The sequence below is a fragment of the Cetorhinus maximus genome, chromosome 9, assembly GCF_964194155.1.
Source record: "Cetorhinus maximus chromosome 9, sCetMax3.hap1.1, whole genome shotgun sequence".
Classification (NCBI taxonomy): Eukaryota; Metazoa; Chordata; class Chondrichthyes; order Lamniformes; family Cetorhinidae; genus Cetorhinus; species Cetorhinus maximus.
Window position 1 is genome coordinate 93,645,637 of NC_135887.1, and position 26,784 is coordinate 93,672,420.

The window sequence follows — 26,784 nt, forward strand, 5'->3', positions numbered from 1 at the left end:
CAACATCGCCGACAATGCAGCATCCCCATCAGTACTGCAATGATGTGCCAGTCTATGTTAGAGGCTCTGGTTCCTTGAAGTGGAAGGAGAGGGGGGGGGGGGGGGGGGGGAGGGGACTCAAAACGCTCTTATTCCGAGGCATATGAGTGGAAACACTCCCCCTGAATAACATCTCTGCTTCTTTCTATGCAAGTTAAATAAAAACGCTCACGGTCAAGTTTCTCACTGTTACACGTCACTGACAGGAGTATTAGAATTAGTGTAGAAAAGGGGAAACTTTTTTTTTATAAATACCTTTTTTATTTCGTATTTCCCGAAACAGTCTTGGCATTCACACTGATAATATATATAAATATATAAATTTAGTTTGGCACATCAAACCAAGCATTTCTATAAACAAGCGACATTAAATATTTCAATGGGCTGGCAAAAGGCAACTCTTATTTACAAGTATACACAAAGCTTTACAAAAAGTGGTCCACATTATGTTTGTACTTTTGATTTTTTTCTCTCGGGATGCATTTCAAGAAGGAAAAAAAATAGAAAAAAAAAAGAAACACGTTTTTGTTCCTAAATGCAGACAAGTATTAAATATGTGATTGGTTAGACTTTAGTACATGTGGTTGGAGGTTCTCGGTCACAGCGCTTGTCAGTAGTGGTCTGTTCTTGGATGACTTAGCCCCCTTTTGGCTATGACCCATTCTCTCCAACCTAGTGCCGTCTTCCCTTCAGCTGGGTCCAATCCTTATCATCAATGTGCAGAACAGGGGCTGGCGATTAATCTCAGCCTTTATAACACCTGATAGATGGGGTTGTCAGTCGGAATCTCGGTGCGGGTGCAGTTGTCGGGCGATGGTATCATACCTGTGGGGTCGTTCAAAGTGGCTCCTTCCCGGGGAGATGAGGGACTCCCCATGGTCCCGTCTGGGGCTATCATTACCGGACACGTCGGCCGATCCGTGCAAATCCTTTCGACGATGTTGGAGAGACAATCCAAGCTTGAAATAACGGAACTTTTGCCAGTTCTCGAATCTAAACACATTACAGCGAGATAGTAAAGGGCAACAGCACTGGGCTGGACGGAATTCAATTACTTCTCGACGCGCTGAAGCGCTATAGAAACATGCAAGCAATTTCGTAAATAGCGAATCGAATTAACAGTTGACAACTTTTCAACCAATAAAGTTGGGGTTGGGGGGCGGGGGGGGGGGGATCATAAACTATCTGAAAAAATAGACGCCTGACGCTAGGCACAATTATCTCTGCTCCATATAGGCCGAAAATATAAATGCAATATCGGATATATTTCTCTGAAAATCAACCAATCGTTCATGGTTTCCTTCCACACCACTTGGCAATTGTCTCAAATTGAGACCGTTTTGCTTATTTCTCTCTCGAGTAAGGTAATGTTCTCAAGCACAGCTCCATACGCGTTGGTTTGTTGGAAGGGTTTACAGTGAACATTTGGCTGGAGTGGCCGAGCGGATGCTTTAGGCAGCTTCTATCCCAGGGTGGCATCCCGCTGCGTGTCATTTGTTTATTTTTTTTTAGCCCGGCCCGTAAACATTCACTCACCGTTTGGCGTTTCCGAGTAGTAAGTGTTGTCGAGGTGACTTCGTCTCCGGGTGCACGTGGGGCCGCTGCAGTCCAACTGCAAAGTCAAAAAGAAAGCCAGAGAGGGTCAGTCACAGTGCCCGGAGCTCGGGTGGCCAGCGAGGGACTTGTTCTGCGTGTCCGGGAGCTCGGCGATTTAAAACGGTTCATGTAAGATGGGAATTAAATCGCAGCTCAACCATTCGTGCATTTGGTTTTAAACGCGGGCAAAGCAGACTGGAAATCTGCCAGTTAACATTCCTTCCGCACGGATTTAAGATGCAAGGAGTGTTAATAACGTTTATATTTTTACTTTCATGACGTCTATCTACAGTAAATCATGGCAAATAAAATCTTCGAAACACTTTAATCGAACGAAATCAATCGTTCAAATGCAATAAAACAACCAACTGGTTTAATTCTTAACCCTATCTGGTTTAATATTGATAGTGTACATATCTCTCTCTCCATATATCCATTACAGATTTCTTACCATTCCATCCGAGCAATTGGATCGTGGGCTGGAGGCATCTGAGTCGACACTGTATTGATCCATGACTGAGAAATAGTTCTCGTCCTGCTCTCTCAAGAGGGCCTGCAAGCTCTCGATGTACCTGATGGCATTTCTCAGAATCTCCACTTTGGGCAGCCTCTGGTTCGGGTTGGTAGACGTGCACCTCTTGAGTGTTTCAAACGCCTCGTTCACTTTGCTCAGGCGCCTCCTCTCTCTCATGGTGGCCGCTTTCCTGCGGTCGGCGTTGGTCGTTTTCCTCTTGCAAGCCTTGCAAGCCCAAAGCAAGCAGCGGCCGGCTTGGTGGTGCCCACTCGGGGCTCGGATGTGCTCGTCCTCGGTCGGCACCTGGTCGGGTTTGAGGAGCCCAACGTGTACTAACCTGGGATCTAGATCCTCGAAAAAGTGGATGTCTGAAGTAGAGAAGCAGGGGTCATCATAGAAGTCATCGGCAGACGAGAAGGAGCACAGAGAGGTGTCCGTTATCTCCATGGTGGGACGATCTGGAAGAGAGGGGATCCGAATTAACTTTCTTGTAAAGGATCGTTCCCGTCCTCTTTGTTAATGTTTTGATTTTGTTGCCTTTGGCTGTATCGCTCGTACCGTCCGGTACCTGTGCTCAGTCCAGTGAAAGTTTTGCCCTATTTATTCCAAATTCTGGGGGCTGCGGAACAGAATCCTCCAACGCCCAAACTCTTCCATCAACCAATCCGGTAGCTCTGACAGACGGCTGTCTTATTCAGGGTCCGGGGCTGGCCCGTTCCCGATTGGCCGAGGGTCCCGATGGCTGGGTCAGTCAGCCCGGTTGGTGTTAGACCATTAAACGTAAAACCTGTCACTAAGAGCTTTCCTATTTCTCTGCTGAAGGATGACAAGTGCAATTTTCGCGAGGCTTTATTAAATGCAACTTTGTTAACCACTTGCGTGCATCTGTTTTTTTCTAAATATTTTGAAAGGTGAAGTTCTAACTTTTTCTGTTTCTATTTTAAACATCGCCAGCATTGTTTTGCTCAATATGGGTTTGAAACGTGAAAATAAAAAAAGGTTTCGAACGTTTTCGTCAAAGATGTGAACGAAATGAGCAGCGTCACAGAGTTCAGTGTAACTGGAACTCGGTTGTTGTTTCAACAATAACTTTAACACATTCAAACGAACTTATTTAAACAGGGCGACTCCAGTGCAGTCAGTTTCTTCGAGGTGAAATGGTCGATGGAGAGGTAAATTATTTTGTGGTTTCATAGTCCGATCTGTATTTCAGGAGACAATTGCGTGTGCTGCAGTGAATTCACTATTTAAAGGACTTTACTCATCCAAATTGGTGGAACATGCTGTTTCCATCCATTTGGAAGCCACACCTTATTAGCTCCAGTATAGTGGCCTTATTTGAAAAAAAGAAACTTTTAAGCCTGCTGACCGAGGTTATCGGATTATTAAATTAAATGTAGGTATTTAAACTTTAATTCTAAAATGAAATTTGCAGGCGCGTTGTGTGAAGACTAGAGAAATGTTTTCCCATTTCTATGGAGAATTGGTGATGTTTTTTTGAAAGCTGGCATCCAATTTATAACCAGATATATAGAAAAGTGAAAAGCCAGGGTGGTTTTTTTACACCTTTTTTAACGATGACGCGAGGATAGGGAGACATCCCCGGTGTCGCGGGCAAAGAGGTGCCTGAAAAACAGAATTCTGTCTCTCGCAGCTGTGCCTTTAGTCCAAGGGGAGAAATCTCTATACCCGCCTCACCATCACCTCCACACACTGCAGAAGCATCAATGTCCCATGGATGTAGTCTGACAGGTTGCTGGGCCGCTTCTCTTTTCTGTGTGGCAGAGTGAAACCTTTCGTTGGGACCAGCAACGCTGGAGATGTTGAGTGAATCCGGTAGATGGAGTTAACTGTCCAATGACTGATCTACCCACAATCACAGTATCACACCGCTCACAATAAACCAGGCTTGTACACACCGTTAAGAATCCCAATGAAGTATTAACTAGCTTATTTGTGCGAATTACTGTCACCCTTTTTCTGAGGGCCAGCTTTTAATGACTGACTAAAATGTAAATGTTTGTCTTTCACACGCTGTCCTAATGAAACATTATTTATTTCATTGGTAAATTACGACGTTTCCTCTGTTCATATAGGGTTGTGTGCCTGAGCGCATCTCCCTCCCCACTCTATTGCTGTGCTGGTGTTTCTCAAGGCGCCATGTGCTTGTGTGTACCGCTTGACTAAATCTTATTCCGAGTGGAGGAGTTGCAATCAGATCGTTGCTACTATTTTTCAATGAATCAAATTCTGCTTTTAGTAACCAGCTACTCTGGCACGGATCGTTTTCATGTCTTTTGGGATTTTACTTGAAAGTGGCATTTTGCAACTAACAAAGGACAGTCCCCAAGCTTGGTAACGGGTGTGGGATAATGAGCTCTGACAGAAGCTGACTCGGGGAGCCGGCAGCTGATTGGTACTTGCCAGTGGTGACAAGGGAACAATGCAGGGGAATGGTCATTGAAAGTCCCATCCATTCCTACATCACCTCCAAATACTCTCCTGGATTGCTCTTCAGATCACCCAACAACCTGCTGCCCATACCTTTCACTTGGCTCGATCCTCAAACCCTCACATTTGAAACCTGTCATCTTTCCCTTTTAATGCGCTCAAGCTATCGCCACCGTCTGTCACCTTCTTCAGCCCAGTCTCTCTGGCCCTCTCCCTTCACCCTACCATTGATAGCGGTGCTTTCATCCGCCTAGACTTAACTTTCCAAAATCCCTTCACCCTCCATCTTCCTGCTGGAGATTTCATCTTCTCCTCCAAGTGTTTGGCCAGTTCTAATCTCTCCTTTGGCTTGGTTTTCTTGGCGCCCAGGTGAAGGACGTTTCTCTAAGTTAAATGCACTAATATATAAATGGCTGCCATCGTTATCGTGGCAATGGAACCATACCCGAGAATATCAGCTAGATTTTGAAAGAGGGATAGTGTGCCAGGATGCCAGGGCTCAGACTGATTAAACTGGGAATTCTGCGAATTCCGACTTGTCTTCCTGACGTTTTATTTTTCAGAGGCTAGCTGCGGTACTTTTGATTATACCTGCCGAAAAGTCCAGGGAAGAGTTTCGACTTCCGGAAATAACGGAGCGATTACACTTCTGTGTAACTTTCTCCCGTCACAAGCGGCCACCATCCCCCCAACCCAAAATTCGCACGGCATGTTCAAACCTCCGTCCTCCAAGTATTTCATGGGAACGGCGCAGCACGTTTGAGAAATATCTGTCAGGCTGGCTGGCGGCAGTAACTTTGAATGGGCGGGAATGTAAAGAGTGCGAGCTGGAATTGTCATTGTGGAGGCACTTTACAAATGTGGCTTCACTCAATCGCAACTCAGTTATCCATTTCTCGCTAATAATGCGAGTAGTGTGCCTTTAGGGGGAATTATACTGACTGTATCAAAGACTGAGGTAGATAGCCATGAAATATTTATGAGAACTAACACTTAACTAAATACGAGTTAAAGTTGCACAAGGTGAAGATCCGGCCTCCGATGTGGCACCTGCCGATTTTAGGACACAAATTGAACCGGGCACTGTTTTTCTCAGACTCTTTATTTGATTCTGGGCACAGACAGGTATCGGGTATATCATCTATTGTAAAACAGTGAGATGAATTCCGCCAATATAAACGCCCATAAAAACCCACCTTAGAGCAACCTAGCCACACAATTCATCCCGTCACTGGCACATGGACATTGAACATTGACTGTAGTCAGTGAGATAGAAGAGGGGCAGATTGTGAACCAGCTCCACAATCCAGTTTACCGATCCCAATGGAGTGTTAAGCAAGAAAGCTAAAATATCTTTCTGTAAAAAACTGTATGAAACATATTTAGAAAATAGTTTTCAAAAACTCTGCTTTAAGAAAAAGATACACTGCGAGAATCTTTCGACTTCTCAACAGGTTATAAAACCGTACTTTAATTTTTGTTCTAAAATATTGGAAGTGTCGAATGGATGACAGTGTAAGGGGCCCGCACTTGTCATTCCTGCCGGTGCCTCTGGGATGCCAAGAGGAGGCAGGTAAGAACTCCGCGGGGGAGTGGAGAACAGGAGTGGTGCAGGGAAGCTGGTAAAACACACTATTCCAACCCCCTCCCCCAACCCCGGAACCTTGTTCGAATACCCCCCCATCCTGTCATTTTAAAATTCTTTCCCATTTTTGAAGGTGCGGGGTGGGGGGAGGCGAGGGTGAGGAAGGGGAAACGGGAGGATCCCAATATCCTCAAAGATTCTCACTGCATGCATTGAAAACTATTGTGTACATTCATCCCCGAGTCGGTGGAAATTGAGGACTTGCCGAGAACCCACTTATGGCATAAAATAGATTACCCCAGATCCCTTAGCTTTGTAAAATGATGGCATACCTTTCCCAGTAAGCGATCCCACTTGATTGTGATACAGAGCTGCCACCTGCGGAGTATGTTTAACAAAATGTCCTTTTTAAAAAAGTGTAAGACCCGCTATGAGCCGCAACATAATTACTGCAGTGCGATAGCTCAAAGCAATGCACCCCTTTAACTAGCAACAAGTGCAGTTCGGAAACTCATTCACCAAAGAAGGTGCTGCCATAGCATTTCATAGATATCTAGCGTCAAATTACCCTAATCAAAAGTCGCAAAAATATAAAGGCTGGATTTCTGAACGGAGTAGAAACATGAAATTTGCCTGACAAACGAGGAGGCGGCATAAATGCAGCGAAAGATTGGCCCGCAGCAGAGACTATATACAGGAGCACCGAACACACCACGCATACAGGCTTACGGGTGTTGGTCCCTCCCAGGTGCAACTTGTAGGGACGACAAGCTTGTAGATAGGACAGATTTTATAATAGTCTTGGTTTTATAATTGTGTGTCGTTGCAGAAACATCGAAATAAGGACCGATCTATGATGTAGTGGCTTCACTAGGACTATCCCACATTGCACACGGAGAAAAAGGCGTCCTTTTAAAAAGACCGCAGAGAATGCCCCATTTCTTTAGTCAGTTCGATATTGAATAGCAACACAATTCCCGTGTTAAGAGATGGGCCATATCCAGGATGAGGTTAACTGGTGAAATATTGAGGGAATATTATTAACTGAGGTACTTGGGGAAAAGGGATGGGTGCATATTTTATCAAAATCCTGTTCTCACCTCTAGTTATTCCTTATAATTAAATTTCAAAAAAGTAACCTGGAGATTTTGTACCGAAATACTCTTTATAAGCGGGTCCCTATATACCTTCCCTACACTTCCACCAACAGAAAGTGCAGTTTACCTGGGATCCTAATGCAGGACTTACAGATAGCAACCTTTATTCTCCGTGATTGATCAATTTTCATATTTTAAAAAATAAGTCTTATGCAACACTATAAAATGTTAATTTTTTTTAAAAAAAGGAGACGTTTAAATCATTAACCTAGAAGAAGGGAGAATCTTTCTAAAGGAGAGAACTGGATGCAATGCAGATAGGAAAGTTGTGATCTTTGGTTTGAGGGACGTAATAAAAACGATGACCGCCTCAGGCAGGTGGTCTCTGTAACTCTTCCTGCAGACGGTCAATGAGGTATTCCCCAAAGCTAACGTGCCCTTCATCCGTACAACCCAGCCGGGTAGCGTTGGTGATCAAGTCGCCGGCCACTTTGATTTGTTGGATTTTGGGGACGAGTAGACGTTTCCTGACGAAGCTGCTGGTGTGAGGGTCCGTGCAGCTTTTGCTCAGTGCACAGAGTTCTTCCAAGTAGCTCGCCACCGTTTTCCACTGGCGGATTGACAGATCCAGCGCTTGGCAAATGTTCTGGACTGACTCGGTCCTGGGTTTCTGTAAGAAAACATTGAAACCTGTAAAACATGGTTATGTAACGGAGATTAATTACGGTGCGTGGGGTTCTCCCGCGGGTCCGCCCTAACTCCCGCAGAAAAATCAAGAAACCCCCTTGTGATTCTCGGAGTTTTAGGAGGCGGACCACCGGGAGAGTCCCATGGGAGTACACCAAGGAGATGTTTATATTACAACAATCTTAACACTCCAGTGCAGTACTGAGGGACTGCTGTACTGTCGCAGATGCCGGTTTTCAGATGGCCCCATGGTACTTTTTCGAAAATGTTCCAGGTGTCCCTGACAATACTTATCTCCCAATTAACACGCCAAAACAGATTATCTGGTTATTATCACCTTGTTGTTTGTGGGAGCTTGCTGTGTGCAATTTGGCTGCCGTCTTCCTTCCACTTCAACAGTTACCACACTTCAAAAGTAGTTCATAGGGCTTTGGGATGTCAGGTGGCCGTGAAAGGCGCCGCAAGTCTTTCAGTTGCTTTTGGATGTCACTGATTGTGTGTGTGAGTACCTTCTGGTAAATGTCTGGGAGCTGATTTCTCAACATTATATTACAACATTGATTAAACGTGAAAAGTACTTCATTGCCTGTCAGGGGCTTTGGGACATCAAGAGGTCATGGCAGACGCTATATAAACGCCAATCATCTCTGTGGCTGTGCTACACTCTTGTTCATACTTAGGGACTGAATGCATAGGCCTGTCGCTTAGACATTCAAATGGCTGCTGGATTGGACCTTAATCTGATTAAGATGGAATAACTATGGTTACAGGTTGGTACCGAACGATGGATGTCGATGGCATAATAGCGCCCCCTAAATTTGAAATAGCAACATTAATCATCAGCGGCTTCAGTGTTGAGCTGTCAGGGCACGTGGGAGTAAACGTCATCACATGGGCGGGGCGGGGGGTGGGAGAAGTAAATAGGTGATGTGATTTAGGCTCACAGTTTGACATCTTTTGGACTACTGGTTTGTATTAGTAAATAACCCTGGCAAAGTGACCATCAAAGCTTCCCTTAACATGCACTGCATGATGAAGTGTTCGTGCTTTTATCGCATTTATTGCTGTTTGTACAGGTTTTTTAAAAAAAATCACCTAAACCAGGTCCATAGGCTGCCCGGGTTCTCTCAGTATGTACCCTGTTCGAATAAGGCAGCAGTTTAAGATGGGGTTCAGAACCGCAGCATCATTCTCCTCCTCTCTCTAGCCTTATTTGTGTCATCTATTTCTGTATTTGCCCCAATGGCCAGCAACCAGATCTGGTAATAGGAAACATTTAAAAAAAATCTTCCACCCGTCAATTCACTGACATGATAATGTATGAATAAAACACAATTCATTGATCTCTGTACTCAAGGAAACGCCATCTTTCTAAATCAACTCATTTCAAAAATAATGCTCGCTGATGATTTAGAACAAGTGAAGGTAACACGTTAGGAGAGACCACAATCTGACCTTAGCTAATGGTTTTTTTGAATGACGTCAGATTTACTGATTGTTTTTTGACACATACCATTCCAGGTCTATTGAAGATTCTCCAGATGCACATAACATTGAGCTAGATGATACTGTGATATTAGTATATATCAGAAATCACATTCCATGTTGACCAATTGATTCATCTATATCAGATCTAGCTGCTTTTGGATAAGTGTATTCTTCTCTACATGATCTGCTATGGTACAGGCATATAATCCAATCTGCTGCTATCTCGCTTCTACGGTGGCCGAACACTTGCTAATACCTTAATGTCCTTGGCACAGTAGTGACCCCCTCGCTCCTTCTGGTACTCGAGTAAGGTTTCGGCATTCTGCTCCTCCTCTTCTGCTACTTGCCGGAAATAGCCAGAAACTCTAGGCAAAGCAACGTCATTTTGTTCGAAGATCTCCGCCTGACAACAAAAGGGAAACACCAAACAGAGTGAGTGATGGTCAGCAAACGTCAACTGATCACCAGCTAAAGTCCAAGTCCGGACTCCAGGTGAGAGGAAACCCTGGCGTCGTTATAATCAGCCATAGCGTGATGTTATAACACTGACAGGACAAAGTATGAAGAAAACAAAACCGTTTGAGGGTCAATCAGCCGCTAAAAAAAAAGACAGTCTTCATTTATATAGCGACTTTCACGACCATCGGACGCCTCGAAGCGCTTTACAGCTCATGAAGTACTTTTGAAGTGTAGCGAATATTATAATGTAGGAAGTACAAAATATAAATATATATAAATATAGGAAATACAAAAAGCTTAGCTCCAAAATCACAAGTACAAAATTCTAAAGGACTTACTTGTTCTTTCTGTTAGTTTCTTATAGGTTATGAATATGGAATCCATAATGTGAGGGGAAAAGGCCAATGTGGTTTCGGAGTGAGGAGTGGATGGTCTTGTCCCCTCGTGCCTTGTTCCCCACAGCCGGAGAAAGAGGTTAGTACTGTGCGAGATCATGTGGCTGGATGGATTATTAATTTACTCGGAATGGTACTAGTTCAGTCCTTCTATATTAGAGCCGAGTGTCGCTGCTGTTTCTCTCTTCACCCCCGCAAACGTTACAATTAACTCCAAATTGAAGACAACAAAGCGGAAATTTTACAGTGCATTTTAGCTGCTTGTTCAGTTCGGGCGGATTTAAACTTGTACTCACGAGTATGTAAGGTATTTTATACTACACGGCATTCCAAATTATGATAGTATTGCCTGAAGACTAACTTAATGTACACACACGGAACTGTGTCCAGTACCTTAGGAAAGTTAAACTTAAGTGTGTTAACTTTTATTTTGTTCATGATTGAAGCTGCAGCATTTAGTTATTGTGTGATTGTTCCCAGAGGGAAAGTTTGAGAGTTTTTAAGATAATTCAAAATTGCAGCCGTGGCCAAAGTTGAATACCTGAAGTGACTAGGCCCAGGAGGGAGCTGTGCAGAAGTGAGCAATGAAGAATTGTAAATGCTGCACTAATTGTTTGGAGTATGCAGTCAGCACGCAGTACAAGGGGAAATGGTCCTTCGTGTAAAACTGATCTCTTCAGACCCAAAAGGACAGGAGTGAAAAGAGGGATCAGCAGTCTAGAAATAGGTTGCAATCTTACCTACCCCATCATAGCCAGAGCACCTCTTGTGCTCAAATGATCTTTTCTTGGTCCCATCAATATTGGAAATGGTCATGAGCTGGCACTAATTTATGTTGTGCAAATGTTACCTGCCATTTATTTGCCAAAGTGTGGATGTTGTTCAGGTCCAGCATGTGAGCTATTTCAGCATTATAAATAAAGCACAATACTGTGGAATGATCAGTGAACAGCCCCACTCCTGATCCTATGATGGAGAGGTCACTGATGAAGTAGCTGAAGATGTTTGGGCAAGGACATTTCCTTGAAGAACTCTTGCAGCAATATTCTGGGCTGCAATAATGGGTTTTCAACAACCATACCATTTTCTTGTGTGTTACCTATGTCACAAACCACTGGATGCACATCGACCTCAATTTTCCCTTTGTGCTATATTCAATTGAGTGCTATCTTGATGTTGAGGATAGCTACTCTTGCTTCTCCTTTGGCATTCAGCTCTTCTGTTCACATCTGAATCAAGGCTGTGATGAGGTTTGGTTTTCTGGTAGAATGCAAGGTGACTATAAGTGAGCAAGTTCTTGGTGATTAGATGCCATCTGATCACATTATTCATGGCTGCTTTCATCACTTTGCTGATGATTGGGAGGATGTTGATAGGGCAGTAATAAATTGATTAGAATTAGTTTGTATTTTTGTGGTAAGACCCATCTATATTTTTCATATAGTCAGGCTGATGCCAGTGTCATTGGTGACCAGGAAAGCAGTTAGTTCAGTTATATTGCCACTGGGATGCTTTCTTTGTGGGTATATTTGAACATTGGGCTTAAAGTGGCATATCACTTTATACATATTTTTTTGAAGCTAAATATCACATATACTCTTTCCTCCACACAAAGAAAAATGTCACAGAAGATCTGTAGGTACAGGGAATTGGAAAGATTTGTATTTACATAACAATGTACAACCTGCACAACAGTTATTTTGAAAGTGATAACTGTTGTAATGTAGGCAGGTGCAACTGCCATTTTGCACAAGGCCTCATAAATTCCAATGAAATAAAAGACAAAGTAATCTGTTTCTGGTGGTGTTGATTGAGGGATGAATGTTGTCCAAGAGAACTCTGTTCTCTTTGAATTGTACCCTCAGGATCTTTTATACTTCCCTGAACTACCAGACCAGTCAGACAAGACCTTGGTTTAACATTTCATCGAAAGAATGAAACTTCTAACAATATTAACAGCATAGCTTAGACTTTGCAATGTAGAAACTATCCCAAGGTACTTCACAGAGAATAAAATAAAACAATAAACACAGAATCATGAATGGTAAGAAATAATTGAGAGCTTGGTTGAAAAGATGGGTCTTTTAATGGTCAAAACTGGAGAGACGAGAGGGTTTAGGGAGGGCAATCCGGATAGCAGGGCTGAGATGGTGGCACATAGGAAAGAAAGGTTGTTAAAAATGTCAGTCAAAGAATGGATGGATGCAAGGAATATACGACCAGAGGAGGTTTCAGAGATCAGGTGAATTGATGCTGTAAAATAATTTTAAGAAAAGAATGGACGTTTTAATGTCTATACATTTAGGACACAGGAAACAATGTATGTAAGCATGGGCTGAGGTGAAAATTGGGCCATAGCGCAAGATGGGGCACAGGCCTTCCTCAATCCCTTTAGCCTTCTTGACCATGCCCATCTGAACCTAGCTCCAACTTCACAACACTATAGTTTTTTTTTCCCATCTCCACACCAATCCTCACCAGATTTAGTATTTCCATCAAGTCCTGATGTTTTGACTCCCCTCTTAATTCACATGACCATTCATCTGGACCACCTTGACCCAACTGCACTTGTTATAGCCCCTGATCTCATCCTCCTTCCTGGATCCTTGCATAAGCTCAAATTGATGGTCTGTGTAATTTTGTGTTCTGCTCAATCTTGAGCTGAGTTACAAATTTTGCATTCAGCCTAACCAGATTGCTAGCTTCCACCTTTGAAATGATGTCTGTTCCTATCCTATCATGTCCCCATTTCTGCTAAAACCCTCATCCTTGTTTTTGCTACTTTCTTAGTCAACTTTTCTAATAACCTTCTCAGTAGGCTCAGAGCCTCTACTCTCCTTAAACTCCAACTCATCCAAGATTCTACTGCCTGAATCCTATCCCAAATGAAGTTCTTCTTGCTGGCAGGCCCAGCCCTCACTGAGCCCCATTGGCTCCCATTCTCAAATGCATTAACTTCAGTATCCTGCCCAATGTCTACACATCCCTCTGTATCTTGCTCTTCCCTTCAGTCCTACCTCACTGCTTGTTTCCTCTGCTCTTTGACTCTGGCCTAATCTGTTTCCCCCTCCATCCACAAACATCAGTGGAAAATCTTCATTCATTACCATGTTCTCCCCTTCAACTTGTCACCTTGTGACATCTCTTTTCCCTCCTTCAAATTCTCCTTAAAACCTACCTTTTTGACAGTATCTTCTATCATTTCTCCAATTGCTTAGCTCTGACTCCCAATTGTCAAGAAATGGAGTTTCTGCAATGTTAAATGCTGCTACATTAATGTTGTAACAAAGGAAATCTGTCAGTCATGGTAAAAATACAGTTTGTTGCATCTCCTGTAGAAGACTCAGCAATTTAGAGTGCTACTTTTTAGGTCACTATTGACTGAATGATATTGAGATTACCAGTGTAGTGACATAGAGAGAAAAGGTCTTTGCAGAAAACTACTAATAATTCTTGATCACCAGACTTAACCTTGCCCTAAATTTTCCTCACATTCTGAAGGTCCTAATGCTTGCTATGGTGCAGCTTTATGGACTCAGCAACCTTCCGGTTCCTTGCCCAAGTGGCTATTCTTTGATTGTTGAGCTGGTGACTATCCACACACTACTTAACTAGCATAGTCTCATTTCATTTGCGGTCAGAAATACCAGAGAACTTTCCAGCTAGAGCACCAGGATAAGGGTCAGAAATTGGTTAAATGCCCCTTCTCTCACGAATGCTAATGCCAGTTGTAATACTACAACTGATGCACAGCACAGAACAACAACTTGTATTTATATAGTGCCTTTAATGTACTAAAACATTCGAAGGCACTTAACAAGGCATTATGAATCAAAATATGACACTGAGCCACTAATGGGTATATTAGGGCAGTTGACCAAAAGTTTGGTCAAAGAAGCTTAAGACATGTCTTAAAGGAGAAAAACAAAAATCACAACTACAGGTCCTCTCCTATGAATGATTTGGTACTAAACTGTCCTTTGCCTTTATTAGCTAGGATATATGAGGAGCATCTTGAAATGCGTATACCTTGATGCAAGTTGGCAGGATAAGTCAGGAATCATACTTCAGTACCACTGGCAGTGTATACTGCAAATCTCAAAATCTGCCCGTATACTTTTTTTTAATTCATTCATGGGATGTGGGTGTCGCTCGCCAGGCCAGCATTTATTACCCATCCCTACTGTCCCTATTGTCCTACTTCAGAGGGCATTTAAGAGTCAACCACATTGCTGTGATCTGGAGTCACATGCAGGCCAGACCAGGTAAGAACAGCAGATTTCCTTCTCTAAAGGGCATTAGTGAATCAGATGGGTTTTTACAACAATCAACAATGGTTTCATGGACATCATTAAATTTTTAATTGCAGATTTTTATTGAATTCAAATTCTACCATCTGCCATGGCACGATTCAAACCCTGGTCCCCAAAGCATTACCCTGGGTCTCTGGACTTGTTAAACTCTAGATGTTTCCATCTACCCTATACATTAAAAATGAGCAAACCCTGTCATGACTGAGGAATGTCTGATTGATAAGGCAGTTTAACTTAGGTCTGCCAACTAACTATTGTCATGTGTATCTACCAGCCTCTGGATAGTATCTGTCGTAAACATTATCTTTTGAATCAACTATGATTTTTTTCCCCAAAATTAATACCTATACGCTCATCAGGAAAAACATTAAACACAGGTGTTAATGTCCTGGAACTTGCTGTCCATGAAGGTGGTGGAAGCAGAGATGATCAATAATTTCAAAAGGAAATTGGATGGGCACTTGAAGGAAAAAAAAATACTTGCAGGGCTATGGAGATAGAGCAGGGAATGGGACTGATTGGATTGTTCCACAGAGAGTTAACATAGACTAAATGGGCAGAATAGTCTCTGTGCTGTGCTTTATGACTCACAGGGATAGGATCTTTATGTTTCACTATTCCTTAGATCAACTCCTCCCAAATGCACAATGTGGTGCAGTATATTTTCAAAATGAAATACTGGCCAATCCTGTACTGCTAACTGGAATGCTCCAGTAGACACATTATGTAATTGCTCCTTTTTTCAAACCACCTCCATTCATTTCCAATTCAGTGCACCCACTGCCCAAAAATAAGCCTGTCTTTGTAGTACATACAGTACATACAGCTCATCGATAACTGAAGTTCAGGTTAAAGTATACCGTGAGCGCCAAGGCCTCTTTTGTTTCATTACAATCCAATTCTGAATAAAAGCAGTCACAAAACTTAATGGACGAAATATGTTGGTGACACTTCACCTCACTGCGACTTGGGATATGTTTATCGTGTAGCTAGTCTGAGACTGGTCACTATAGTATACTTTGGAGCCAAGTAGTGCCCTTCATTTATTGTTTGGCTTCCCCCCCACCCCCGCCTCTTATTTGAATTTCCTTGACTGGAAGAATGCTGCTTGCATTTAAATGTTTTGAGATGACAGGTAGGAGGACCCACCCTCTAAAATACTGAATAGATTTATAGTTTGCAGGGAGCTTAAAATACCGTCTTGGGCACTTTGTAAATCCTGATTTTAGCATTGATGTTTTAACTCAAGCAGAGTCAAACTTCTTATATCAACCTCTGGAATGAATTCTATTAGAATTGCAGGACAAATGCTTCCTTAACCTAGAAACTTAAAAATGTATTTTGGGAAGGGCTATTTTACTGCTGACTCTAAAGGCCTCCTCAATACTGTACACAACACAACTTTGTTCATTGTTTAAAATATAACTTCGATTATTTAACTCGCTGAAAGGTAAAATTGGGTTTGCAATAAAAGTGTTTTGCTTTACTGGGTCAAGGTATTTTACAACCCTAACATTTCTCCCTGTTACCGGCAGCCCGGTTTTAGATGAATATCTCCGCCCGGTCCCCGCACAAATTCCCTCACAGCCTAACGAACTCTTCAAAGAGCAATTCCCTGTGTGTCAAGATCATATACTAACCAGGTCCCACTGCAGGCATTGCCCACAATCTCACAGGGATGACTCCACTTACACGGATGAAAGTAGCAGTTCAGTACTGAGTAATCAGTGACCTAGTCTGCTGAGAGGAATTGGACGCCTCTCCCAACACCCCTCGATTTTGATGAGGGGAGCCGAGTTTGCTGCCCCCATGCCCGGCGCTGCTTTGCGCCTTACCCGGCTCGTTCGGAACCCCTTCCCCCTTCCCTCAGGAGCCAGCCCCTACCTCAAGCCCCAGCGCTTTCAGGCCGCCTTACCAGAGCCTGGAAGCGGTAGGAGACCTCGTAGAAGAGTGTGATGAGCCCGCACACCGCCTCCTCCACACTCGCAGGGTAGTTCTGCTTCACCTGGGTCCCAGGCACCGGCTGATGGAAGGGGCAAATGGGCAGGCAGGTTTTCTGGCGCTTCCCCTTCGGCTCTGCCATTTGCATCCAGAGAGAGAGCGAGGGAAATAATAATAAAACAACTAAATGAAAAATGTGGCAGCGGAGCTGGTCACTGGCAGTCTAAGAACATGCACCTTCCTCTTCCAGTTCAAACCGAGCTTCATCCGGATGATGAGGCCGCCAGGGTCAGAAGGCTTAAAGCTAGAAGGGATCACAAGCCTGGCATGAAATAGCTTGCGACTGACGGGCAGCCTGTCAGGGAGGGAGGGGATAGCAACTTTAAAGTTGATCACACATTTCCCACCGTTTGGCAAGGTTGTTGCTTAATCTGCATTGAGTCATCAACATAACACGTAAGTAGCTGGCCCATTAAACACGTTCACAGAGATTGCACAGGACAGCTCTAATCAAAGTGAAAGAAACCTGACTTGACAGATAGAACAACGCACATCTACAACACCCTTCTGATAACTTTTGCTTAACAATCGAAAAACGAAATATACCCTTCCTTGATTTCTTGATTTAAAACTACTCTGTCACAACTCTGTGACAATCAGTAGATTATTGCAGTAAAACACTAATAAAGAGTTACATCTACATTGGAGAGACCAAACGCAGACTGGGTGACCACTTTGCAGAACACCTTCAGTCTTTCCGCAAGCATTACCCAGACCTCCCTGTCGCATCCCATTTCAACACTCCACCCTGCTCTCATGCCCACAAGTCCATCCTTGGCCTGCTGCATTGTTCCAGTGAAGCTCAAGGCAAACTGGAGGAACAGCACCTCATCTTCCGACTAGGCACTTTACAGCCTTCCGGACTGAATATTGAATTCAACAATTTTAGATCATGAACTCTCTCCTCCATCTCCACCCTCTTTCCGATCCCCCCCTTGTTTTCCCAATAATTTATATAGATTTTTCTTTTCCCACCTATTTCCATTATTTTTAAATGTATTTCCATCCATTGTTTTATCTCTACCTTTTAGCCTTTTTCGATTCTTTCACCCCACCCCACCCCCACTAGGACTATCTGTACCTTGCTTGTCCTGCTTTCTACCCTTAATTAGCACATTCCTTAGATAATATCACCACCTTCAACACTTCTTTGTCCTTTTGTCTATGACATTTTTTGGTTATCTCCACCTAGCACTGGCCCTCTATCCAGCTCTACTTGTCCCACCCTCCCTTAAACCAGTTTATATTTCACCTCTCTTCTATTTTTACTTAGTTCTGTTGAAGAGTCATACGGACTCGAAACGTTAACTGTGTTCCTCTCCGCAGATGCTGCCAGTCCTGCTGAGTTTTTCTAGATATTTTTATTTTTGTTTTTTACTAATAAAGAGTTGTCAGTCGTGGGCTGTTGGTTTTTAATCCAAATTGCTAGACTTATTTTACTTTAACCAACTTTTTACCATTTCCCCATCCCTTTTCCCCATCCCTCCTCTTTTGGACATTGGGTCCTGCGAATTCTCTCAGTGAGTGCTTCTATCCAATTAGCAACTCTTCTCATGATTCTCCATGTAAGTGTTGGCTGGCTCTTTGGCACTAAAGGGAACATGTTAGTTGAATTTGGCCTGTCCTCACCTTGCCAGCCGAAGAACCTTGCACTCCGAGACATGACCATCAGTTCTGACAGTAGTGGTGCCAAGGTTGGTCTATGAATCAGCTGTGTGAAAACCAAGACAGTGACAGCTGGATGGCAATAAGGTCCTCCCATCACCACCGGGCAACAGAATGTCAAGGATATTGACCACTTCCCCTAACTAGGAAACAACATCACAAGGGAGGGTGATGTAGAGGTTGACGTCCACACGAGAATCAGCAAAGCAGCATTGGCCTTCCAGTAGCTCCACAAATCCAGGCCATGAAGCTGTGACTCTACATGTCCACAGTAATACCAACCACAATCTATGCCAGTGAGACATGGAAGAGAACAACAAAGGGTGTCATGCAAGTTGGACATCTTTTAAGATCTTGGGCATCACATGGAGAAACAGCATTATCAATGAAGAAGTACTACAGAGGACTGGTCAGAGACGCCTGTGGGATGTTGTGACAGAAAGACAGGACACATATTTTGCCTCCCAGACATATACCCTGCCTGAGTGGCAGTAGAATGGACTAGATGGAAGGAGAAGGCAGGGCTGACCAAAGAAGGCCTGGCAAAGTAAATTCAAGGAGGACCTTAGAGAGCAGGGCTGGAGTGAAAGAGCTTGCGATGGACTGGGGCAGAGTCTTGCTATCTATTGTCCTGCTTGGGACTGGAGGACCTAAACCTAAGTAAGTAAATCCCACCTGATGTTCCAATATCGCAGCTGTGAATCATGTAAGGAGTTCAAACATCTTTTCTTTTATAGGGATTAAGTCATGCTGTTTTACAATTACCCAGAGATGCAACAATAACAGTCTAAACCAGGTATTTGCGTCATTTACATTCAATCTATCCGAAGGCAGGCCACATGAATACTTGGTGAGGTGAAGATTGATATGTTCACTCATTTCAGTCAATGCAATTGTCTACATGTAATAATCTAACATAATCAACACATCATACTTTCCCACATCAATGGGTCATTGTACTTGAGTTAAAACAGAATAACAATGCATTCTGGCTTTTAGCTGAGAACACAGTCTTCCAACGGTCTCTTTTGCCCTGTGCTGGTCTTTTCTGGTGACATTCTCTGCACAGAAAGGGATCAAAGAGTTGTTCAAAATCCTACGTGTGATTTATTTTGATTGCTGAGCAAGCTAACAAATTGCTTCCTGTTTAGGATTTGGGGGAAACACTTTTTCATCAAGGAATCTTTCTTTAACTTGAGAGCACACTTTTGCTTTGTAAGAAAATAAAAGATAATTCTCCCCGTGCTGAACCTCCTCTCAGGATCTCATCCCCCTGTCAAGTTAGTTTAAACCCTCCCGAACAGCACTAGCAAATTTCCCCGCAAGGATGTTGGTCCCATTCTGGTTCAGGCGCAACCCGTTTGTGTTGTACAGGTCCCACCGCCCCCAGAAATGGTCCCAATGTCCCAGAAATCTAAAGCCCTCTCTTCTGCACCATCTCTCCAGCCACGCATTAATCTGGACTAACCTCCTATTTCTATACTCACTAGCTTGTGGCACCGGAAGTAATCCAGAGATTACTACCTTTGAGGTCCTGTTTTTTAATCTGCTTCCTAGCTCCCTAAATTCTGCTTGCAGGACCTCATCCTTCTTTCTACCTATGTCATTGGTACCAATATGTACCACAATCTCTGTCTGTTTACCCTCCACTTTTAGAATGCCCTGCAGCCATTTAGTGACATCCTTGACCCTGACACCAGGGAGGCAACATACCACTCTGGAGTCACATCTACAGCTGCAGAAACGCCTGTCTGTTCCCCTTACTATTGAGTCCCCTACCACTATTGCTCTTTCCCTCTTTGCAGCTGAGCCACTCACAGCGCCATGAGCATGGCTGCACTCCCCAGAGGAACTGTCACTCTCACCGCTTTCCAACAGAGAAAAACAGTTCTCGAGCGAGATGCACCCTGGGGATTTCCTGACACCTTTTCTTCTGACTGATGGTCACCCATTCCCTCTCTGTCTGCACTTCTGTAAGCTGTGGGGTGACCACGTCTAAAAACATGCTATCCACGAAACTCTCAGCCTCGCGGATGCACCTCAGTGCCTCCAGCTGTCGCTCAAGCTCCAAAACTCGGAGCTCAAGTAGCTGCAGCTGGTGGCACTTCCTGCACACATGGTTGGTCAGAGCGCAAGGAGCATCTTGGACTTCCCACATGTTGCAGGTGCTACATAACATGGGACTGAGCTGCCCTGCCATGCCTCTAGTTGAAAAAAAACCCTTACTCTAAGTTAAATACAGTAAAAAAAAGTTAAATTATTTCTGTACTTTAAATAAAAACTAGAACTCTTACATTTCCTTAGCTTAATCTATTTTAAACTGGAGAAAAACTGGAGGAAAAAACTGGAGAAAAACACTTACCCACTACTTACCAATCAGCTCTCACCTTTGTGCTGATGTCACTTTTTGAAGCTTCTCCACACTCACGCTGGTTCTGATCTCTCCGCCGCTCTCTCATGCTGTCTTGTGATGTCACTTTTGTTATCTTCAACAAGAACTGACTGCAGGACGCTCTTCCCAGACTGCTTCACCACGATGCTGACTGCAGGACGCTCTTCCCATACTGCTTTACCGCGATGCTGACTGCAGGACACTTTTCCCAGACTGCTTTATCGCGATGCTGACTGCAGGACACTCTTCCCAGACTGCTTCACCACGGTGCTGACTGCAGGACACTCTTCTCAGACTGCTTCACCGCAATGCTGACTGCAGGACACTTTTCCCAGACTGCTTCACCGCGATGCTGACTGCAGGACACTCTTCCCAGACTGCTTCACCGCACTGCTGACAGCAGGACACTCTTCCCTGCCTAAGACAATTCAAAGCACTGTTATCAAACAAAAATTTAACACTGAGCTATATTAGGAAATATTAGAGCAGATGGCTAAAAGCTTGGTCAAAGAATAAGGTTGTTGTGGGTTATTTCAGTCACCATACGAAGAGAGTAGAGTTAAGCTGGTTTATTCAAACATGCATGTAAGGGAGAGTCCTTTTCTCAGAACCAATGGTTACAGCAGCCATATTTATACTTCTCCTTTAGAGGAAGCTATGTACCACAAGACAAAGTTTCTCTGGCCATGTTGTTCCAGCTAACCCAATTAACCCAATTACCCTTGACACAATTAATGGTCACATGGGGATTTCAAACTTATTACTTATACTACTTCAAGGTTTTAAGCAGTATCTTAAAGGAGGAGTGAGAGGTAAGTAGCTGAGGAATTCCAGGGCTTAGGGGCTAGGCAACTGAAAACATGGCCGCCAGTGGTGAAGTGATTAAAATCAAGGGTGCACAAGATTCCAGAATCGGAGGAATGAAGAGGTCTTGAAGGGTTGTGGGACTGAAGAAGGTTACCGAGAGAGGGAGGGGCAAAGCCATGGAAGAATTTGAAAGCAAGGATGAGAATTTTGAAATGATGGCAATGCTGGCCTGGGTGCTAATGTCAGCAGCACTGGGATGATGGGTGAACAGGGGCTTGGTGTGTGTTAGGATATGGGGAGCAGAGTTTTGGATGAGCTTAAGTTTACAATGGTCGATGGGAGGCTGGCCAGGAGGCTGAGTATATGATAGTATTTCCAGGTTTAATTGACCCAGAACACTGAGAAATCATCTACTGGAGATTGTGGGTGTTACCCAACACCTTTTTCTACCACCCCAGAAGGCAGAAAATAATGAAGTAGCATGCACTAAAATTACTTCATTATATTTACCTACAGATGAAGTAATATACAGAAGCAAACAGACAAAGCAGGATACCAAACACATCAAAAGCCCACAAGGGTTTAATATAACCCTTTTCCCCCCAAAAAATTGCTTCATGCAGTCTATTGGTAAGCAGCTGCTCCTTTGAATGAAATAGTGGAGCTTTCTCTTTCATAGCCAACCATGACACAATTGGTAGCACATTTGCCTCTGAATCAGAAGGTTTTGGGTTCAAATTGCCACTCCAGAATTTGAGCATAAAAATCAAGGCTGATACTCTAGTGCAGTACTGAGGGAGTGCTGCAGTGTTGGAGGTGCTGATTTTCGGATGAGATGTTAGACTGAGGCCCCATTTGCCGGCTCAGGTGAATGTTAAAAGATCCCAGGGCACTATTGCAATGAAGAGCAGGGTGTTTATCCCTGTGCCCTGACCAAAATTTATCTCTCAATCAATGTCACAAAATTGATTATCTGATCATTATTACATTGCTGTTTGTGGGATCTTGCTGTGTGTAAGTTGGCTGCTATGTTTCCTCTGCTTAGAAGGAAAAATTAATGTACATGTTTGTCGCTTGTCAGAAAATGTTGTTATTGTAGCAGCTCCAATCATTTTCAGTGGTAACATGCACATTGTACCAACTAGGAAATTGATCTTGAAAGACTGACTAACTTACACACTAATGTTGCATTTGTGCCAATCAAGAAGCACTACAGCACAAGGGAGCTCTAAATTGATTCTCAAATTAGTCTGAAATACTGGGTCCCATTGCAGTGAATAGAGTCACTTTGAGATGCACAGAATGAAACATCCTGAAAACAGTGAAAAATAGGCTGGGGCAGCAGGCTTCAGAATTCACATAGTCTAACAAAGCCGTCTTGACTCTGGCTTGTGTAGACAGCATAGTGACAGCTGGCCTTTCCCACATTCAGTCCACCTTCTAGTTGCACACACTTCAGGGACTTGTTACAGCAATATCTTTGATTCTTACTTACATGCCGTGTAATAGGCCGGAGATGATATTGGAATTTATTTTGTTAACCTGTACAGCGAAGCTTTATAACAAGAGCAAAATACCATGGAAACATAAAAGAAAAACAAAAAAAAATTGGAAATTCTCAGCAGATTAGGCTGAATGTATACCACAGTACAGGGCTTCCCAAACTGTGAGTCATGTCACGAGGTGAGATTTTGGGGTCACAAGCACAATGGCTGCTGTGAAGCTTAGGCTGCTTTCTGACAACTGCAAGACCCCTTTAAATCCTTGACTTTTTTTGTTGGTGGGCATAATCTAATGGACTGCTCTCTGATGCTCGATTACTGCTGCTGCAAAAAAGCCTGTGAATAGGTAAGTGTTTGTTTTTTTGAAGAAACACTGCCTTTTCATTAATGCCCCCCAAGAGGGAGATGGAAGGGGTGTTGTGAAGGATAAGGAGATGGGGGTAAAGGAGAGGGGGTGGGGTAGGGCACCTTGTACACTCAACTCTCCCCCTGCTGAACAATTGAAGCCACCCCACCCGGCTCAACAACTGAACCCTCCCCCGCAAACTTACTTAACGACTCTCCCCCCCAAATTTTCACCCTGGGATCACACAAAGTCTGATGCATTAAAGTGGGTCACACCAGGAAAAAGTTTGGGAAGTACTGTCATTGTAGATACTTGACTATGTTCAGTATGCAGTAATCCATTTGAGGGGCTCAGAATCATGAGAGTGAAGCTGGTCCACATTTACGACATTTTCTTGTCCCAGCATGAGATTATTGCCATGAGAACTTTTTAACTGTATCATCGTTTTCCTAATAGAAACTTTTCACTTTGTGAGATGTTTTGCTCTATAGTGGGCATCAATGGAAATTCTGACTGCAAGTGCATTCCATATTAGTAATCTATAGTAACAGTCACGTGGTAAGATTAATTATTACAACTTTATTGCAGATTAACTGCGAAAGAATTTGCAGTTATTCTGTAGAAAAATATTCAAGTGTTTCTTCCTGCACTCACATAATAAAAAAAAATCTGAATTTATTTACCACTGTTTGAAATTGGGCTCTTTCCCAACACTAATGTTCAAGGCTAGATGGCAATTTTCATGAGCAGATCAAGTGTCCTATAAATCAAAACCCGTATCCTTTTTCACCCATGTGCACAATTTAATATTTAACCCTTACAGCATAGAAATTACTGTTGCTAATGTTTGTGGGTGAATGCCAAATATATTGGTATGACATCCTTCTGTCTACTGTTTTAACACAGGCACTAACCTTATTAATACCTCTGCTAAAATAACCAATGAGATTGTTAAACCAAACATCATTTCCAACTATTCCTGTGTGCTGTGTTTTTATTCACTACAGAAGGGAAACTGTAAACATGTTCTTTATAAATATGTTCACGATTTTGCCACAAAAATGCCAAGGATTTTTTGCCTGAAGGTGACATGCTTATAGTCCAAATGCTGGGATAGGGTAATATTAATGGGAGTTACTCCCACCTTTTTTGTTATTATTGTTATGAAGGACAGATCTGTTAGCAGCAGCAGGTATTCTGGCTTGTGTCATTCTCTTTTGAATTGAAGGGATTTTCCTGTCAACAGGACGTAAATAGCCATGGTGCACCAAGTGATAGGAGTTGGTGCAGGGAGGTGGTGGCATCATAGAGTAATTAATTCAATGATTTAAATCAATAATTACTGGAAGACTTTTGAAATTTACTCTGCCTTCTTCTCGACGCTCTCAGAAATACACATGTAAGCTCCTCCATTGCTGAAATTATGCAACTAACCTGTAGAGAGCAGGTTCCAATTCCTTGTTCTGCACCTAGTTGGCAGATCTCAGCTACGGTGATACTAAAATTGGCCTTGCCACCCCTGACATCTCCCACTCTTAACCAGTGAGTTCTGATGGAAGTTGCACCCGCTGGATGTCGTGAAGATAGCATGAAGTTTATGTGTGTTGACCTCCATGGTCAGTTAACCTGGCATGTTATTAGAAGGCAGCTGCCTCCTGTTGAATTGTATCCCAGCAAGAGTTAATTCCTTGGAATGTGGGAAGTAGAACATGTATATGATCCAAACTTATTTTTGCCTCGTTTGACATTGGGCAGAATTTTCCATTTATGAGACTAAGTGTGGTGGCGGACAGTTTTGGCGGCGCCAACTGTGCTGGCCGGAATGGCGGGAACTCGCACCTGATTCCGCGCTTGGAGGGTCATTAATTATGCACAGGCGAGTATCGGGCAGAATCACCTTGTGAGTCAGGAGCTGATTTGTCCGCCTGCCGTCAGCTGGAGGGGTCGAAGGTCCGGACGCCATATTTAGAGGCCAGTCCAACACATAATTTCACTCTATCCAGCCCACCTGTCTTATGGACACATGCAGAGGTGTCTTGCAGCCAGAAGAAGAAGGCCGAGAGCCTCAAGAAGAAGGCAGCGTCCTGCTTCACCCACCAGGCCCTCCTTGATCAGAAGAGTGCAGGCACACAGGCATGTCCTGTATCCCAGGGATGGCTGCAGGATGCACAACAGCCTCACCTCTCCAGCCTGGGAGGCCTTTGCTGAGCAGGTCAGCGCTGCTGGCTATCACATACGAAATGCCACCCGCTGCAGGAAGAGGATGAATGATCTCATCCACTCTGCCAGGGTAAGTCATCCTTCAACACCCTCCAGTACTAAACTCTCATCATGGCATCATGCACTCAAATGGCTTCTCTCTTCAGGGATCTCACACAACCATTAGTGGGAGACACATATCAGCACTCATTCTCTCATCAAGGCTTTCACGTCTCCACCATCCCATCTATCATGTTGCTCCCACTCCATCCTCTGGCGCTTCTGGAGAGGGCTCACCACACACAGGGAACGTGCATCTCACCCAACTCCGCTCCATCCCTTCTCATCACATGCCTTTCTTTCCTCTTCATACAGGTCGATCTGGCACACAACAGGCCTGAGAGATTGCAGACAGGGGAGGGACAGCTGACATAATTGCCCCCACTGAGCTTGAGGAGGCTGCAGTCATGTTGGCTGGGGAGGACAGCTCCTGTGGGGAAGAGGAGATCGGCCTCTCCCACAAACCTCATAAGGATCACAGCTCCATAACTTCATCAAATTCTGACATTCATAGTCTTATCTAGTTCATGCTCATTAACTGAAACTCTACTTTCTATTTTCTAGGCACCCAAGCCAGTTGAGCACCAGTGTGAGCCCCCGGACCATGTCTAAAGAGGAAGCTCTGGAAGAACAATCATGGCACTCACACGCACCCTCCACCAGCTCAGGGGCACACACATTGGTGGGGCACAGCTGTAGATTAGGCTCGGGCTCACTTTCTGGAGAACACCTCACTGATATGTCCCCACAGCAGACGGAGGCAGGGCTGCTGGATACCACCCACTCAGTCCGAGTCAGATGATGAGCTTCTGGAAGTGGCCGCCAACTCAATGCTGGAGACGCAACAACGGACGGCAAAACATCAGGCAGAGATTCAAAAATCACTCAGCAGACTGGAGCGAATGGTGGAACAGTCCGTCCACGTTCTGTCTAATGTTATGTCTCTGACATGCGAGCACCTCGAGGTCACCATGGAAAGGCTGGCAACCACCATGGAGACCTTGATCCAGCAGGTCTTATTGGATTTGCGCATGGCCCTGCACTCCATGGCCACACACCCTTCTGGGCACCATCAGGATGTAGGCGACATGGGGACATGGCACCTTGACCTCCCTCCGGGTGTACCAACACCTGCAGGAGTCAGAGCGGGGCCCTCGGGCACCCACAGGGAGGGTGAGCATCAGCCGT

General features: G+C 43.9%; 3 protein-coding genes across 3 annotated transcripts in view; all 3 read right to left on the bottom strand.

Moving 5' to 3' along the window:
- Positions 1–26,784, bottom strand: part of syt8 (synaptotagmin VIII) — a 351,409-nt gene that overhangs the window by 305,166 nt on the left and 19,459 nt on the right. The gene's annotated exons all lie outside the window — the stretch shown is intronic.
- On the bottom strand, positions 278–2,596 carry myod1 (myogenic differentiation 1). The gene is made up of 3 exons (XM_078549114.1): positions 2,087–2,596; positions 1,576–1,651; positions 278–1,032 (listed from the first exon to the last, which is right to left on the bottom strand). Exons 1-3 carry the CDS (start codon positions 2,594–2,596, stop codon positions 791–793), a joined length of 828 nt encoding a protein of 275 aa, XP_078405240.1. The 3' UTR covers positions 278–790.
- Positions 5,687–17,029, bottom strand: LOC144684832 (ferritin light chain). Its single transcript, XM_078549115.1, has 3 exons — positions 16,540–17,029; positions 9,714–9,860; positions 5,687–7,952 (listed from the first exon to the last, which is right to left on the bottom strand). The coding sequence occupies exons 1-3, from the start codon at positions 16,711–16,713 to the stop codon at positions 7,653–7,655; spliced, it is 621 nt and encodes a 206-aa protein (XP_078405241.1). The 5' UTR covers positions 16,714–17,029; the 3' UTR covers positions 5,687–7,652.